This window comes from Centroberyx gerrardi, chromosome 19, assembly GCF_048128805.1.
Source record: "Centroberyx gerrardi isolate f3 chromosome 19, fCenGer3.hap1.cur.20231027, whole genome shotgun sequence".
Lineage (NCBI taxonomy): Eukaryota > Metazoa > Chordata > Actinopteri > Beryciformes > Berycidae > Centroberyx > Centroberyx gerrardi.
Window position 1 is genome coordinate 4,264,045 of NC_136015.1, and position 16,081 is coordinate 4,280,125.

The following is a 16,081-nucleotide window of genomic DNA, read 5'->3' on the forward strand; positions in this document are numbered from 1 at the left end:
CAAAACCACCACACTGCACCGTAAAGGAGGTGTTTGATGCAACTGTGCCTTCCATCTTGTCAAGGAGGGAGATATAAATGGAAGCATCCCCATCCACATGCCAATATATCCAGTCAGTAAAAAGGGGGGATGAATGACAGGTAGCTCCAGATGATGAGTGATGATAGTGGGAGGCTGCATCGGGGTGCTGAAGGGGAAAATACCAGCAGGCTGGATGTAGAGCATCACGATATAGCCGCCCTGCTAATCCTTTCATTTTTAGCGTAATGGATAGCAGCAATCTAGAATTTCTAAAGAGCCAAGTGATTGGTGCAGACAACTGTGTGTGTGTGTGTAAGAGAGAGAGAGAGTTTGTTTTGTGTATTGTAAGGAACTGGCAGCACCAATCACGCATCTTTCAAGCCCCACTGAAGGCATATCTGCCAAAGCAATTACTGTTTCAATTCAATGGCAGCCCATGGTCCACAGTAAGCCTACATCTAATTTATCCAGGGTAATTGTCAAAATAATTTGTTTTTTTTTTCCCCCTCTCTCACTAAGCAGCCCACCTCTTCTGAAACAGGTATAGTTTAGAAAATTGATTGGAGATGAAAATGTTTGCAGGACAAAATAGAAAATCATCAACATGAATTGTAATAGTCTGTCTGTTCTGTCCTCTGACTTCTGTCAGAGCTCAAGGAGGAATTGCTATTCCAGTGGACCTGTTCGGTCTTGGGGGAGGACTCATCCCAAATGGACATCCTTGGTGTAAAAGGCTTACTGTTAACTCCAGATCAATAGGGAGAGATTTCAATCAAATAGCAGAGGCACACTGGACCTGGACCTTGACGTTCGCCCATGGCTGACTACTGCAATACTGGTCTTGCAAGCCCTGCAGGCCCACCCAGCAGCCTCTCCAGCAAAACACCCCGAGGAGCGCGTCTGCAGCCTCTGAGGCATGAGATATTATTGCCTAGATGAGAAGCTACAGGCAGCCAGACATAGGCAATTCTTCTCCATATGAGCCTAATGATTTAAACAGTGTTTACTTTGCGTTGCACCTGTGCACACTGCCCGGCACATTCCTTATTCATGCTTGAATCACTTTTCCACTTCCTCGAGGAGCTGCGATTTTTTTTCAAAGCCCCAGAAGGCAGTGTTTGCTTTTCCCCGAAGGAAAATATTCTTTAAGTTAAAAAGCTTGAATGCGAGGGAATTTAACAACGACAACATTACCTGAAGTGGCAAACAGAATTCAAGAGCACACGCTGCATTCTAGAAATAATTGGAATTATTAGAATTATCTTCTAAAAGCTGATTCATTTGCTTCACTTTGCTGGTGTGATGTTTGGGACTGGGCGGGGGCGGAGATAAAGAGAGTAGCCAGGGGTTTGCAGGGAGATAAAAGAAGCGCACTGTTTACATTTTCATTTTTTTTTTTGAGAGAGAGAGATGACGATGTACCAGCGGGACATAATTCACCCAAAGCCATTCTAAGTATGCATAAATAATACACACGTGTCACCACATTGGGTAACAGATAACGCCTTCTTTGTACAGCCATTCTTATTACGAGTTCCTCCTTGTTTTCAGTGCCTCTAGCGCGCTGCCTCCCGCCTCCTGACAAGCTCCGCACAAATCTAAATCGACTGTCAGGATTGCCGAGGCGTAAAAGCGGCGCTTTCGAAACGACAGCCTCGTCACGTAACGGTTCTCACCCCTCTGAAGTTGCTGGCGGCCTGGAAGTAGATGAGGTAGTTCTTGGTGGGGTCCAGAGGGCTGTTCCAGTAGCCGTTGTATGTGTGGTTGTCGCCCACGGTGAAGGGCGTGGCCTCGGGCAGGCTGCTGGGGGCCAGCTCGGCAGTGTAGTAGTGGGGAGCCCCTTTGGCCTGGGCCTCGCTGTGGGAGTTGGGCGTGGGGAAACAGTCCACGGTGCCCAGCTCCCTCCTCCTGACCCGCCGGGACCCGTCCTCTTCCACCACCACCACCTGGTATGCACTAGGGGAGAGCAGTGTCGCGGCTCATTACTCATAAAAGTAAAAAACTCATAATTTCAAAGGTACTTTACTTCCTACTCCCGCTACACGTTAACGTTGCTTTTCCGATTACGTCATCTCTTACCTTAAAAAATCACAATAACTAAAGTTACGTCTCCTATGAATTTAAGGTGGAGCCAAACATCGCTGTTGAGCCTTTCGCTCGATAAAAGCAAAGCTTCCAGCCGGAGAAATTAGACCTTTCTGCCATTTCTCAACTAAACCGGCTTCAGCTGAGAAGGCGATGACAAATGATCAAAAAACGAATCAGTGGATGGGGGCGGGATATAGGTTTTGGATAATTCAACTTACATTTTCTGTTGGGGTGGGGTGATTGATGACAAACAAAAAGAATTACCTATTTTATGATGGCTGTCATATTACTGAAATTGAAACTAATTAATTACAGTACTCTCTTACCTCACCCAACACTGGAGGAGAGCATGCTGTTTGTTTCGCCACACAATATGTTGCTTATTTCTTTGGACTTCACATTTACTTGGTAGTTACTATGACATTCATGCTTATACATCATCTATAATGGAAATCAATCAATTGAACCTTACAGTGATGACTCAAAGAACCATCCACAACATTTTCATATAAATAAATGTCAGTTTTGCCACCTTTTATCACAGATTCATACCATACAACAGTGATTCAACCTATAGCTGGGTCATAAGCTTTCACATTTTCTGTGAGGGCGTCCCTCTTTCCCGGGAAAAATCCTCCGCTGCACGGAAAGTGATGCGTTTTACGTTTATAGCAGCAACTACAGCGGTTTGTTTGGGATAAATTGAAGGCGGTAGAAGAAACATAAGAAGCTGCAGTCTATAGAGCATCTTTATTATTACAGTATGTTGGGCCAGTGCCTACACTGAATGCAAGAGTTGTCACCAAAATCAAGAAAAAACAAGAATTTTGCAGATTATCATTTAAAAATAAACATCTTGTAAAAGGTAAAAATATGACCTTATTAAATCACCTTTAAAAGGTAATTTAACACTGCTGATTTGGAACATTTCAGACATTCTTGAATGGCTCTTTACAGCGCCATAAAGGTTCTATGCGGCCATTTCAGCCTTTCTAAACTGGTTCTTTATAGCGCTGATGGGGTTCTGCTATGGTATAAGCCTAAAGAGCCATTTTCTGGTCCTCTAGAGAGCCCTTTCTGAGTGTAGCTATAAATGTCATGGTGTGGAAGAGCAGTGAATGAATGCTGGCGTAGGAGTGAACCCTGTATTAGTTGTACCTGACAGGAGCCCCTCTGCCCAGCGCCGGGCGCAGCAGCACAGTGATGGTGCTCTCCGACTCGCTCAGCGGAGAGGGAATGTCTTCATAGTCAAACACCGGGGCTGCAAGGGAGGAGAGGAGGAAAGAAAAGGAAAAAAATGTGGAGAGTTGAGAAGGAGAGCCAGGTGTAAGCTTGAAGGCAGAGGCAAAACAATGGAGCTGGTATAGAAGAAGAACAGAATATACAGTAAAGAACACAATATTTTGAGAAATGAGACAGAAGTATGGAAGTAACAAACCACATTTACTCTTGTTACTCTAATTGAGTAGCTTTTTTGTGTGTACCTGTTTTAACTGAGGTATTATCAGTGATGCAGTGGTAAATAAAAAGGCGAGTAACCTGCGACCTCCAGTCGGTGATGATCATAAGGCAAACATGCACCAATATCAAAAAAACTATTTTCAGAAATGCATTTTTTTCCCCCTTAAAACACCCTATCCTCAAATAACTTCCATCAGTTTGATACTACTTACTATGACGTATACAATGAATTTACACCATGGACAATAGGCTTGGGCTGATATTCGATATTATCGGATCGCGATATTTCCCGAGATATTGAATATTGCGGGATATACAGTATATAAAATTTGATGTAATTTGGAAGAAATACAATAAAACAGCCCCCCCCCCAAAAAAAAACAAAAAAACAGTGAACCCCCCCCTCCATCCCCCCGCGATAATATTGTATATCGCAATATTTTGGCGGGACAGTATTGTGATACTCAATTTTGGATATCCCCCAAGCCTAATGGATAAACTATTCCACATATGAAAAGGTGGGTGAACTGAGACTAGGTGGGTTTACCCTCCACTGCATCCCTGACTAATCTACATCACTGCATTCTAAATCACATCATCTTGCAGAGTTTTGTAACCTCTAACCATCACATAAGAAACAGGCCAATCCTAATGGTGCTGAATGAACTAACAGTCCAGTTCAAACCCGAAATCACATTTACTCAGGGAGATTCTAGAGTCAAATTTTATTTCGGTGCTTTTCCCACCCCTGCGTACAGCATATGCTATATTTATTCATTACCGGTCCGTATCCCTAGTGTACTGTACTGTACCGAGGCCTCCCACGCAGCGCCATTGACTGATGATGACTGGAACGGCGGCCAACCACAGAGAAAACAAGAGGCCCTTATAATATAATTAGGGCAGATCTCAAAGCTGCGCAACCTCAGCAGAGCTCGGGGGAACAATAAGGTTGAGTGTTCCCATCTTTGTTTACTATAGGGAGTGAATTAACTGGAGTGCGCAGTGAGGCAAATGGTTATCCTGGTAAAACAGATAAGCTGAAACAAAAAGACCTGGAAATAAAAAATGGGAGTGCTTCTGCTTTGGAGCCGCTTGTTGTAAAAAATCTGAACCTGTGAAGAGAAACAGAACACACACACACACACACTTGCGCACAACAGCTGAAGTGTGCCTTATACATAGGGGTGTCGAGTAGTATTCCAGCCACTGCATGTTAGGTGGTTAAATCCAGCATGCATTATGAAAAGACTAATAGTGCTACATTACAGATTCATGATTACTACCGACTCGGCGGAGGAGCCGGCTTTCCCGCTGGGCTTTTTTCTTTTTTTTTTTTTTGAAGGCAGAGCCAGGAGAACATGTGAAAGGTTGAATTCAATACCTTGACAGCAGCGTGCCCACCTACCTCCACTCTATTAAAACCAGTTGGAACAGGTACAAATAATAGGGAAGGAAATAGACCGCGTCGTTTTACGGGAGTGCGGAGTCACGACGTACGCACAAGGGGACGCTTGGGAGAGGGAGGTTGTGCACTGTTTGATCCAGCGCAGCCCACAGGGTTTTTATTGTTATTTGTTGATGTGTGTGTGTGTTGTGTGTGTGTGGGGGGGCATTACTCATTTTCATCACTCATATTTTCCAAGAGGGATTCAAACCGACGAACTTTCTGTCACAAGCCCACTTCTCTAACCTGGACAAAGCCATTTTCACCAGAACCATCCAAGTTGAACCTTTATAGTTCACTATAATTCAGGCCCCGCTGTTATTTAATTACATGCGAGGCTGAATGCTGTGTGGCTGTGGAAAAAAAAAAAAAAGAAAAAGAGAATTTGTAGAGTTTTAAAATATCCATGTCGTACAATCAAGTGCTGTTCAATAACAGGGAATCACGAGCCGCAATTTCGTGTTCGCTATTGTCTGTTAATGCTTTGCGTAAGCACACACCTTTTGTTGAGAAAAATGGGGGAGCGCTTTCTTTGAAGCACTGTGACTGAACAATGGCTGGAAAAAGAAAATTCAACATTAAACCTGAACAAATAGCTATGGGCTCAGCTGTGACTGTAAAGTAGAATGCAACTGGCATGAATCCACAGGTGCCAGGAGTATAGACTGATTTATCAGTTTGACAATATATGAGCTGATATTGGATATTTATTAAAAATCAGATCTGTTTGTTTAAGTGGATTTCTATTGTAGAATTGTAGAAGATCATGGCCTGACCAGCGATGATGAAGACTGAAGTTGGTCCCCGGGCGCTAAGCTAAGCTGCCCACTGCTCCTGGCTGCCCCCCAGAGGAAGGACATGCCTTGGATGGGTCAAATGCAGAGACTCAATTTCACCGACCACCGTCAGCGTGTGTGTGTGTGTGTGTGGTCGCTGCATGCAAGTGTTGTAGTGTGTTGTGTGACACAATAAAGACAAGCTTGCTTGTCCGGTTTCGTTTCGTTGAATTGATCAATACTACACTAGTTGTCTATGGGAAGCCCTTAACCTGAATTGATTAATGAGACATTTTGATCAGATTCCATACAAGTGTGCATGAATATGTTTTTTATTTTTGTTTCCCATGGTCTAAATATTATTTCAGCTGCTTTTCCAATCTGAATATTTGTATTTTTTTTCATGAAAATTGTCAAATTTAAAGATATTGAATATCGGCAGAAAAATACCAGCTACGGCAGCTTCAGTCCAAACAAAATATCAGATTTGGTATAGAACTCGTCAGTCCAACCCTTGCCAACAGTACCATGCAGAATCCAACCTTCCCCATCCCATCCCCCATTCTCTCTCTTTCACACACACACACACACACACACACACACACACACACACACACAGGTTGAAGCGCGGGGCCTCACCGGAGATGTTGGTGGTGATCTCGGTGAGGGCCGTCTGGCCGAACCCCTTGTTGGTGCGGGCGCGGACGGACACCAGGTAGGTGGTTCCCGGATGCAGGCCAGAGAACATGTGGTAGGTCTCGTTCCTCAGCTTGGACACCGTGCGGCGGGGGCCCGGCACGTTGATGCCCGGGTCGGACGATTCGATGCTCTGGTAGCTGATCTGGGAACGCGGAACAGAGACCATCGGATTCAAATATAAAGAGCTGCAATCAGAGTGAGGACAAGTTATGAACTGTCAGTTGGTTGATCAATGATGGCTGAACCTCTTCACCACCTCCATCCTTGCCAAGAAGAAGACACTTAGGTTCGAGGAGTTTACTGATGTAATGTTACATGATTTCTGGATGATGAAGACCTTCAAACTTTCAAAAATTCAAACAGTTATCTTTTGCTGCTGAAGTGCCAAAGCTTAGTGCAGCTTTAATATACTGAGCCAGATCTTGAATTGGATTAAGGTAACAGTAGCCAAATCCGTACACACATTCTTTGATATAAAACTTCATAATAAGCTTGTCAAATATGTACAATGTCTTGAGGGAACGCTTCGAAACTGCATCAAAGTGTCCGAGTGTGTGTCCACATTTGGCTACTGTTAGTTAGTATTCATTATTGTGCTGTATAGAGACTTCTATGCAGCTATAGGTTATTCTTCGCCCTACCTGAAAGAGCAAACTTCCACAGCATTTTATTTTAAGGTTCTCTCTCTCATGCGAAACTCTTAATCTTAGAACGACTGCAAGCGAGATGTCTGCAAACACCGCGGATCTAATAAATCTTATGCTGAAGTAAGTCACTGATAATCAGACTGTAGGTAAGTATTGTGTCACATCCTGACTTTAGAGAACACTTGGCCTGAATTCACACGCCGCATGCTGGAGCAGTTGATAAGGCAAAGCCAGATAAAACACAAATAGCCATGCACATGGTGATGTTGTGCACTGTCTGGCAGTGATTCGCCACTGCAGATGATCTGACAATATGAATGAAGAGCAGATGATAAGGATAACATGATTTTTTTTTTTTTTTACTGCAGTGTGCTTTAGTGTGAATACTAAGATCCATCCACTTAAGGGAGTCAGCCAGCCAAGTAGCCTCGGATGCTGCCTTCTCCTTTTCTTTCCTTTCCTCGCTCCATACATCCTTCCCTCCCTCACAAACCTTATTTCCTCTGCGCAAATTATTTTTTTTCACTTCACCGTCTCCTATTCTTCCTCATAGTAAGCTCCCCCTGTTCACTGCGCCGCACCTCACTCCTCCTCATCACGCTAAATTCATGACTTCTTGTCACCGGGTTTTACACCTGTCGGTCTGAATCTCTTACTCATATTAACTCTTGTAATTCTTTCTCTTTATTTCTTGTGTCGATGTCTCTGTCCATCCATCTGTCCAATGCACCTCGCTGCTGCGTTGCGACATTTCTAAATTACACTGATTGGTCTAAAATCAAAGCTCAAAACAAGGTGACACGTTTGTTACTGATTGGCCCAGAGGGGGACTGCATGATTCGTGGGGCATGAGATGACTGCTGTTCCCATTGTTTTCTTCCTTTTTCCTTATCTATAAACCTTTCAGTATCGTAACTCGATCTCTTTCTCCCTCTGGTTCTCTTTGTCTCAACAGGTTAAGTGTGATGTACGTCTCTTTTAACACCGCCTTTAAAACCGCCTTGATGTAGAGCCCTACTCATTCCACTCTCCCTGCCTGTATTTCCTCATTTCCCCTGCCTTTGTTTGTGGACTGAAAACATTGGCTAAGCTCGCCTCTGTTGACTTTTATTGAGAGCTTAATGCCAGAATGTGTTTTACCATCACGGCTCTTACATCTACTTACGGAAAAAGCTCCAAAGCTCATGCTACAGAGGTCTACGGTTGATATGGGGCTATCAATAATTAATTATAAACATTTAAAGTTGCCCCCTTGTGGAGGCATCTCTTAGGCAAATAAGTAATTATAATGGTTGTCCCCTATGTAATTACAGCCTGGAGTCTGTGGCTCAGCTTCATTACCATATGAACATGTACAGTAAATCCTATGAACTGTGAAAAGTGGGTCCTCCCCACTCGCGTGGCCGAGGCTCATGTGTGCTACCAGCGGCTGGGAAAACAAAAAAAGAATGCTTGGGGAAATCAAACAGGGGAAGCAGCATAGAAAACACTGAAGAGGACTATCTCTAAAGCATGCAGAGGAGACACCTCTTCCTTGATCTGAGTCATTATACTGAGGGAGGATGAATAAAATAGACGTTGGCAAGGGGAAAATAACATCCCACACCTGTAAGGGATTAGAGCGCGATGTGAAGGCAGCTGATCGCACTACTGTATCTTTGCGGCTGGTGGATTTTTTAGCATGACTAACAAGGTTTAGGTATCATACCTCATACTGAGTGATGAGGCCGTTGGGCTCCACGGGCTCCTCCCACTTGAGGAAGATCATGTCATCCAGCGGGGTGAAGGTCAGGGATTCTGGAGCGATGCCGCCAGGTACTGCAGCGGGAGAGAAAAACAGCCCTCTCAGAGACAAACACTCCACTCCGGACTCGAGTTAATGGACTCTTGTGCAGGCGTGCCAGGGGGTAAAAACCCCTTGGAAAGAGCGAAGAGGCAGAGGGCCGGAGAGGGATGGAGGAGGACGAAAGGGGAAACAGCGAGACAGTTTAGAGGGGAAGTGATGAAAGGGATCCGTGGACCGGCTTGCTACCGGGCCTCTGGATGAATTGAGATTCTGGCTGGTGGCCCCGAAGGCTTCTACTGCCTGATAACAGAGCACCATGTCTAGGAGGATGACAGTCTATTTTTCTTCTTTAGTGCCTTACTGACGAAAAAACGGAAAGTGAGCCTCCCTGTGAACTGCCTGAATACTTTGCTGCATTGCATTTGGCTTGATGAAGTGCATATTCTGAAAGGACTACACTAAGTTTTTGGGAGACTGGACTGTTGGTCAACTTCCCTTAAGTGATGAGAACAGACACCAAAATCACCCTTGTGTCCCTGGTAGACTGTTGGCTCCATGTGCTCCATGCTAACACTTTAGCATACGCTATGTTGAGCAATAGTAGGCTCCATGCTAACACTTCAGCATACACTATGTTATAATTTCTTCTGTCTTGTTGATACTTTTCCCAAATCCCTTAATTGTATAGATTTTTAAGCGTTGAAATCTCACAAGCTAGAGAAAAACCTTTCGGCTGCCCCAGAGCAGAAGTCTAACCCATCGCAGAAGACTATGTCGTCAAATTAAAAGTTCCCCAGAATACTACAGAGTCGTTCAATGGTAAGGTGTAACATTATAATGTGAAACCGCTCTCTAGTTTGATTATTTTGTACTCCCACCAAAATATCTGTTCATAGTTCCGCTTGATATATATTGTAATGTGAAACGAACTGGACCAATGCTATGTAACAACCTGGCAAACTCTGGGTCAGACTTTAAAAGGACTATTACAGTGTGAAAATGCCCTTAAATAATATGCAGCTAAGTCTGGCAGATTTATGTAGGAGATAGGAAAAATTTACACAAAACAGGAGTGCAGGCTGGAAAGTGAGTTTTGAAAGCCAGAAATCTCAGCTCCTGGCCAAGTAGTCTTTGAGTCACTGGTATTGATCAACAACCCCATCAACCCCTGCAGATGTATTATGGTTAATTTGCGCTATGGGGCAGTAAAACTTTTAATTATTGCCCCTTTAACTGCAAGGGCGGAAAGCTGGATCAAAAAGAGCAATACTCTAACTGCAGAATTGCAGATATTCTAATCAGTGGGTGTATCTCTCCCTCTCTCTTGCTCTCTCTCTTTCCCGAAGTGTGTGTGTTTTTCTGTGTGACAGAAGACTGACTGGTGTTACTCCATGTCAGCTCCATGCAATAACAAACCTCTCGGCCTGCCTGTTTGCCTTAGAAGCTGCAGCTGAGGTAGGCAGAGCACACTAGAGGCAAATCCTGCTGTATCCATGAATCCCTGACAGCCAAATCTGCTTCCTCCGTGCGCCACAGCCACAGCGTAAGCAAAGCATTACACCAATGTTTGGCTGTCGAGCCCAATAGGAAATGGGCATGAGAAACTGTCACCGGATGGAGCTCAATTACTGTAGTTGTGAGGGTGATGGTGGCTCTCCTTCTGACAGGGGGATTGGGGACTGTCAGACTGGCATTCAGTGGCTCAAGGGAAACTTTTCATTGGTGCTGACATTCCAAATATCATAGGTGAAAAAAAAGAAGCATGGCTTGTTTTTATGACACATAAGATTTGTGTTTTAAGTTGTCACTTCTAAACCAGTCAGAGCAAATGAACAGAATTGCAATATGATGCTGCATGCGGTTATGTTATTCCAGCAGGAAGCAAAAATAAAAAAATCCTTCAATATTTTCCATTTATTTCCTCCTGCCTAAAAGACAGCAATGTGCAGGTCCAGATAATTAAGAGCGCTCTCTGTTTTTTTCCATATCTCCTCCACTGCCTGCTATTTTCAAGTGCCGCTGTTAAATTGAGTGTAAAACCATATTACATTTTCAGCAAGACGGTGAAAAGTATGGGAAAGCCGTGCATTTTGAAGATTTGAGAAAAAAAAAAAAAAAAAAACGCTGCCAATTTCATATCACAATGTTCCATGCCCTCATTCCTTCTCACTTTCCATGCAGGGTCAAGAATGTCCGTGAGTGGCATTTCATTACATTGAAAAGTCCTGCTCGTTCTACATAAGAATGCGCATTTGACCTTCTGTTCTTCCAGTCCGTGGGAATTTGCATTAGAATGTGCTTAATCTGCTGATGTACACAGGAAAATATTAACACAAAGATAAGCAAAATCATTTTACCATTTTGCTATTGGCCACGGCCTTGCTGATTAATGTTTCATTGGGCTCCATTTAAAAGGCTGATCTTCTATTTAGTTACGCTGATCCAGCTTATTTTGTGAGTCAATATTTGTGTTTTTTTATTGGTACTAGATGACTACAGGCATGAATTTGTGTTAGCAGTGCACAATAATTATCTGAGCATGAAAGAGCGTGCATAGAGAACTGTAAAACAGAATTTAAAGCAGTTCTGAAGTGGTTTTTCCCAGTGACCAGTGCTGAGTAACTATGATAATAAAGAGCTGAAATGAATACATCCCTGTTGTCCATCGCTATAAAAGCAACAACTAAATGTCTTATTCCAGCAGACCGCGCATCCTGTTGTCCCAGTACACACTGAGTAACATGAAACCGCCCACTCACTGTCTTCCTCGGTCTGGAAGGTCACCTCTCGGCTCTCCTTCTTGCCCTCGGGGTTGGCCAGCGCCAGCCGGACGTGGACGGAGCGGAAGGGCGGCAGGTCCCGCAGGGTGAAGTGGGACGTGTTGCGCTCCACGGACAGGCACTCTCGGACGGTGGCGTTGTTCCCCCCGCTGCCCCCCGTCGGCGTGGAGTAGCGGTAGCACAGGGACAGGGAGTAGGTGTGGCAGCGGGTCAGGTTGTACCCCAGAGGCTCCCACTGGAGGGCCAGCTGCCGGGGCTGGATCTCGGTGGCCGTCAGCCCCCGCAAGGCACGCATGGGCTCTGAGCGGGACAGAGAGGCAGAGAAAAAAGAAAATGCAATCACATGGAGGGAGATAGAGGGGAGTAAAAAAAGAGGGAAAGAGGGTAAGAGATAGATAGAGAGGCAGAAACCCTGTAAGGTAGGGATGGGACAATATGCTTATCTCACGATACGATGCGATGCGATACCATACGATACGATACATGATACGGGATTCACGATTTGATACAACCACGATATGATGTAATAAATAAAAGTTCAATGACAACAAAGTGTGACTGTGCAGAATTATATGTGTGTTGTGTTTCACCCCTACATTTTGATTCATAACCATAACCCGACACCAGAATTTCATTTTGGCAAATAGAGAAAATCTACAGCATCTCAATTAGTGGGGATGGGATACACGTCTCTATTGCAGCCCCATTTTGAAATTAAGGCTGATAAGACAAGCATATTTTTACATAAAAACCTTTTCTAGTGGGCGTGCTCGTGGCTCAGTGGTCTAAGGCGCGTAACATGTCAATGTGACATCCTGGGTTTGAATCCGGCAGGACCTTTGTCGCATGTCATCCCTCTCTCTCCCGCCCAATCGGGGGAGACATTAAATATTGAAGCTTACTTTTCAAACTTGTTACAAGAGGTGACAGAGGGGTAAAAAAAGAAAAAAAACAGCCTAAAGAAGTAAGGGAACTTATACAACACAGCAATACAAACATCCCCCATCTCTCCTCCCTTTATTCCTAAAGTGAATGACATGAATCCGCACTAGACCGGAGCACTGTCCTGGCACGGCATGAGATGTGAGCCGATGAAGCCTAATTACCGCTGTCATGTGTGAAAGCCGTGATCGGACATCTCTCCGTCCCTGTCATGTGAAAATGTCCAGTTCCCGAGCGCGCGGAAGGTTATTTCTGTCCCGCAGCCCGGCCGGGATCTCCGAGCGCGCTGCTGAGGCATCAGATAACCGAGAGGAGGGCAGCTGCCCTCAGCGTGGCGTGGCGTGGCAGGCAGTCGAGGGCTGCTGACGGCTGGTTGGGGGGGGGAGCCAGACTTGTAGCCCTGCTGCTTCACTAAACATAGATAGGGAGCTGCTCCATAAATGAGCGAAGCAATGTCAAAAAGGAGACAAAAGTTCTGAGGGGATGGAGAGCGTCCTTGCCGCTCTGAAAGATCTTCGCTCTTCCCCAACAGGGTGAAACTTACATTTTTTGTTGACTGATATGTGTTTTGGAAGGCCGATATTGATGCAGATATTTTTGGATTGAAGCCGATAGCAGATATTTTGCGCAATAAGTGTATTGTTTCCCCCCGAATTTTGACCATGGGACACTAAAACTTTCATTAAAACTTTCCATCAAAACCCAGGATAATCATAATAATAACTAGATCAGATATATTTTCTAAAGAAAGTGTGATTGTGCTTGTTGAAAAAGCAACAATCTGACTTGAAGATAATTTGGAAGTCAATGAGTTGCATTAATAATTACATTGATTACATTTCTCCAATATGATACTTTAGAGATTACATTTAGATTCAATTTATGTGATCTGACTACTTTTAGATTACATTCAGATTAGATTTCTGTGATCAGAGTACTTTACGTTAGATTAGATTAGATTACGTCTAGTAATCAATTCAGTCTAAGGGTTTCCCACAGTCAACCAGTGTATTGATCACTCATACAGTAAATGCGTAATCAACGGTCTGCCACCAGAGACTCGCTGGCTGCTGGTTTTCTGCCGGAGACGCCATTACTCATCATCTGTCCTGTCCTGTCCAGTCCTCCACCAGTCCTGCCCCCGAACCGGCAGTCAACTTGATTAGACTAATCAGAGGGATTAGCCGGAGGCAGCAGGAAGTGGGGGAGCAGTACGAGGCTGGACTGGAGATGAGGAGGGGAAGCGATGAAGATGAATGAGGGGGGGAGGTTTCCCTCTGGGTCCGGCTGCAATTCATCTCGTCCTCCTCATCTTTTTAAAAGCCAGGTCAGGGAGCTGACGGAGAGGCCGGTCCCTATCACTAGGACGTTTGCTGGCATTATGATGGACTGTAAGCGCGTGGCTCTGACACTTAGGATTCTGCACCATATGGGTTTTTGAAGGCGATACTGATATTTTTGGATTGAGGCTTCCGATTCTGTTTGTGCCATTGTGTTGAATATCTTAAAATTTGACCTTGACGGCCCATCAGTGTGACTATTCTGATCATAGGTTTCACTCTCATCGCTGTCATCTCCCTATGTGCAGTGTAGACAGTAGGGATGGGATGATATGCTACGATACGATGTGATACGATACGATGTGATACGATACGATGTGATACGATACGATGTGATACAATACGATACAATATGATACAATACGATAGGATACGATGGGGTCGCGATTCGATACAATGTAATAAATACATTTTAGTGACAACAATGTCTGACTGCAGAATTATGTTTATTTCTGTGTCACAAATCTTTCTAACTATGGCATTGGCTGCTAGAATGTAAACAACTATTTAAAAATGTCATTATAAAGTGCAAATAATATAATTTGGATGGAGAGCTTGTGAAACTATGATGGGCAAGCTGTCTCATTTGTGATTACTACAGCAGAATAAAATCTTGCTGAAATACCATGATACGTATCGTCACATTTTTGTATTGCGATACATTGAATTTCAATATATTGTCCCATCCCTAGCAAACAGTTATACAATTCAATACTAAATCAGCAACTTCTCGCATTCCAGTCTTCCCATATGGGTCCCTGGGAAAGATCTTCTCAAATAAGAGGTCAATATGTGCCCATTCCATCCACGACATGAAGACGTTTGCAAACTGCTCTCCATGAACCATTTGTGGGTTAGCGCATCATCACTCTTTTAACATCTGAATCGGGCTTCCGCATTGATGCTCACCCTGGATCATGGCACAAGGGATCCTGCTACATCCTCCGTGTTGGCAAATGTAAAATGTTACAGACAAAGACAGACAAAGAAGAGGCTTTCTGTTTTTCACAAAAAAAAAGGCTCTCTGTGAGACACGAGGAAGACAAATTCATCCGGAGTTGCGTGTCACAGGGCCTCTGCTGTCTGCCTGCTTTCTCCCCGGGGATAAAGCTTCAGATCTGGGCGAGGGGAGTTGACAGGAGGTGGGCGGCTGGAAGACGCTGACAGCAGCGGATCAAAGAGCGTGGCAGGTGACGGGGACGTCACGCCGCCGACTTGACAAAACAGCAGGGTGCCTTTTTCACCCAGATGAACAGCACTGGGGCTAAAACATAGATGAGCGCCAGGCGGGAGACCCTGGCCTCTGCTCGCATTGTGCGCTTTGATAAAAAAAATGAGAAGCTCCCAGGGAAGAAAACACAGAAATAAAAGCTCATGTACCATGGTGCTGTAGTCTTTAAGGTCAGTGAGTCAGGGGTGAGATGCTTCACTCCTTTGCATCTGAATGCTACTGAACTACATGGCCCCTCTGTACCTGTATATCAAACTATACCAAACTACATCACGGTGTCTTGAAGCAGTATTATTGTCAAAGTCAAAGCTGTATTATTGTGAAAATGTAACTTTAACTATCAGTCTTCATGCCTTAGCTGCAGTTAAGATAACTCCCATAATCCCTGTCTCCTATGTAAGTGAATGTAGATTGCACACTTCTATGTTCTTATCATACACCGTTATATATAGCTAAATCTTTTTATGATGGTTAAACAACACATATACTGACATTTTACAATAAATTACATGGTTGAATAAGCAGTACCTCTATGTATGTAATATTCTATTCATAAACTCATAATTAATTAGGTCTATATGTCATTTCAGCAGATTGTAGTTTTAGTAACAAACATTTACCAGAGGCAGAGCTACTCTGGAGGCTGACATAATCTCATTGGTTGAGTTAAATCTCAGTGGGCGGAGCCAAATAAAATTTTAATTCAAAGTATAAATGGCAATGCCAGTTAGTAACAAGAGCTTTAGGCTTCATAATATTAGCTTCTTCCTCTCTTCTTGCCTTAGTTACTTAGCCAGGAAAACCGAGGTTCTTTGGCTCCACCCACTGAGGTTTAACTCAACCAGTGAGACTATTTCTGCCTC

General features: G+C 44.1%; 1 protein-coding gene across 8 annotated transcripts in view; it reads right to left on the reverse strand.

The window, feature by feature from the left end:
* Window positions 1-16,081, reverse strand: part of ptprua (protein tyrosine phosphatase receptor type Ua) — a 147,105-nt gene that overhangs the window by 32,597 nt on the left and 98,427 nt on the right. For all 8 annotated transcript variants that reach the window (XM_078290147.1, XM_078290148.1, XM_071899088.2 and 5 more), the window contains 5 exons: window positions 11,685-12,005; window positions 8,848-8,957; window positions 6,433-6,634; window positions 3,268-3,370; window positions 1,698-1,977 (listed from right to left, as the gene is read on the reverse strand). In XM_078290147.1, the coding sequence (XP_078146273.1) occupies window positions 1,698-1,977; window positions 3,268-3,370; window positions 6,433-6,634; window positions 8,848-8,957; window positions 11,685-12,005 (1,016 nt within the window). The remainder of the gene's footprint in view (window positions 1-1,697; window positions 1,978-3,267; window positions 3,371-6,432; window positions 6,635-8,847; window positions 8,958-11,684; window positions 12,006-16,081) is intronic.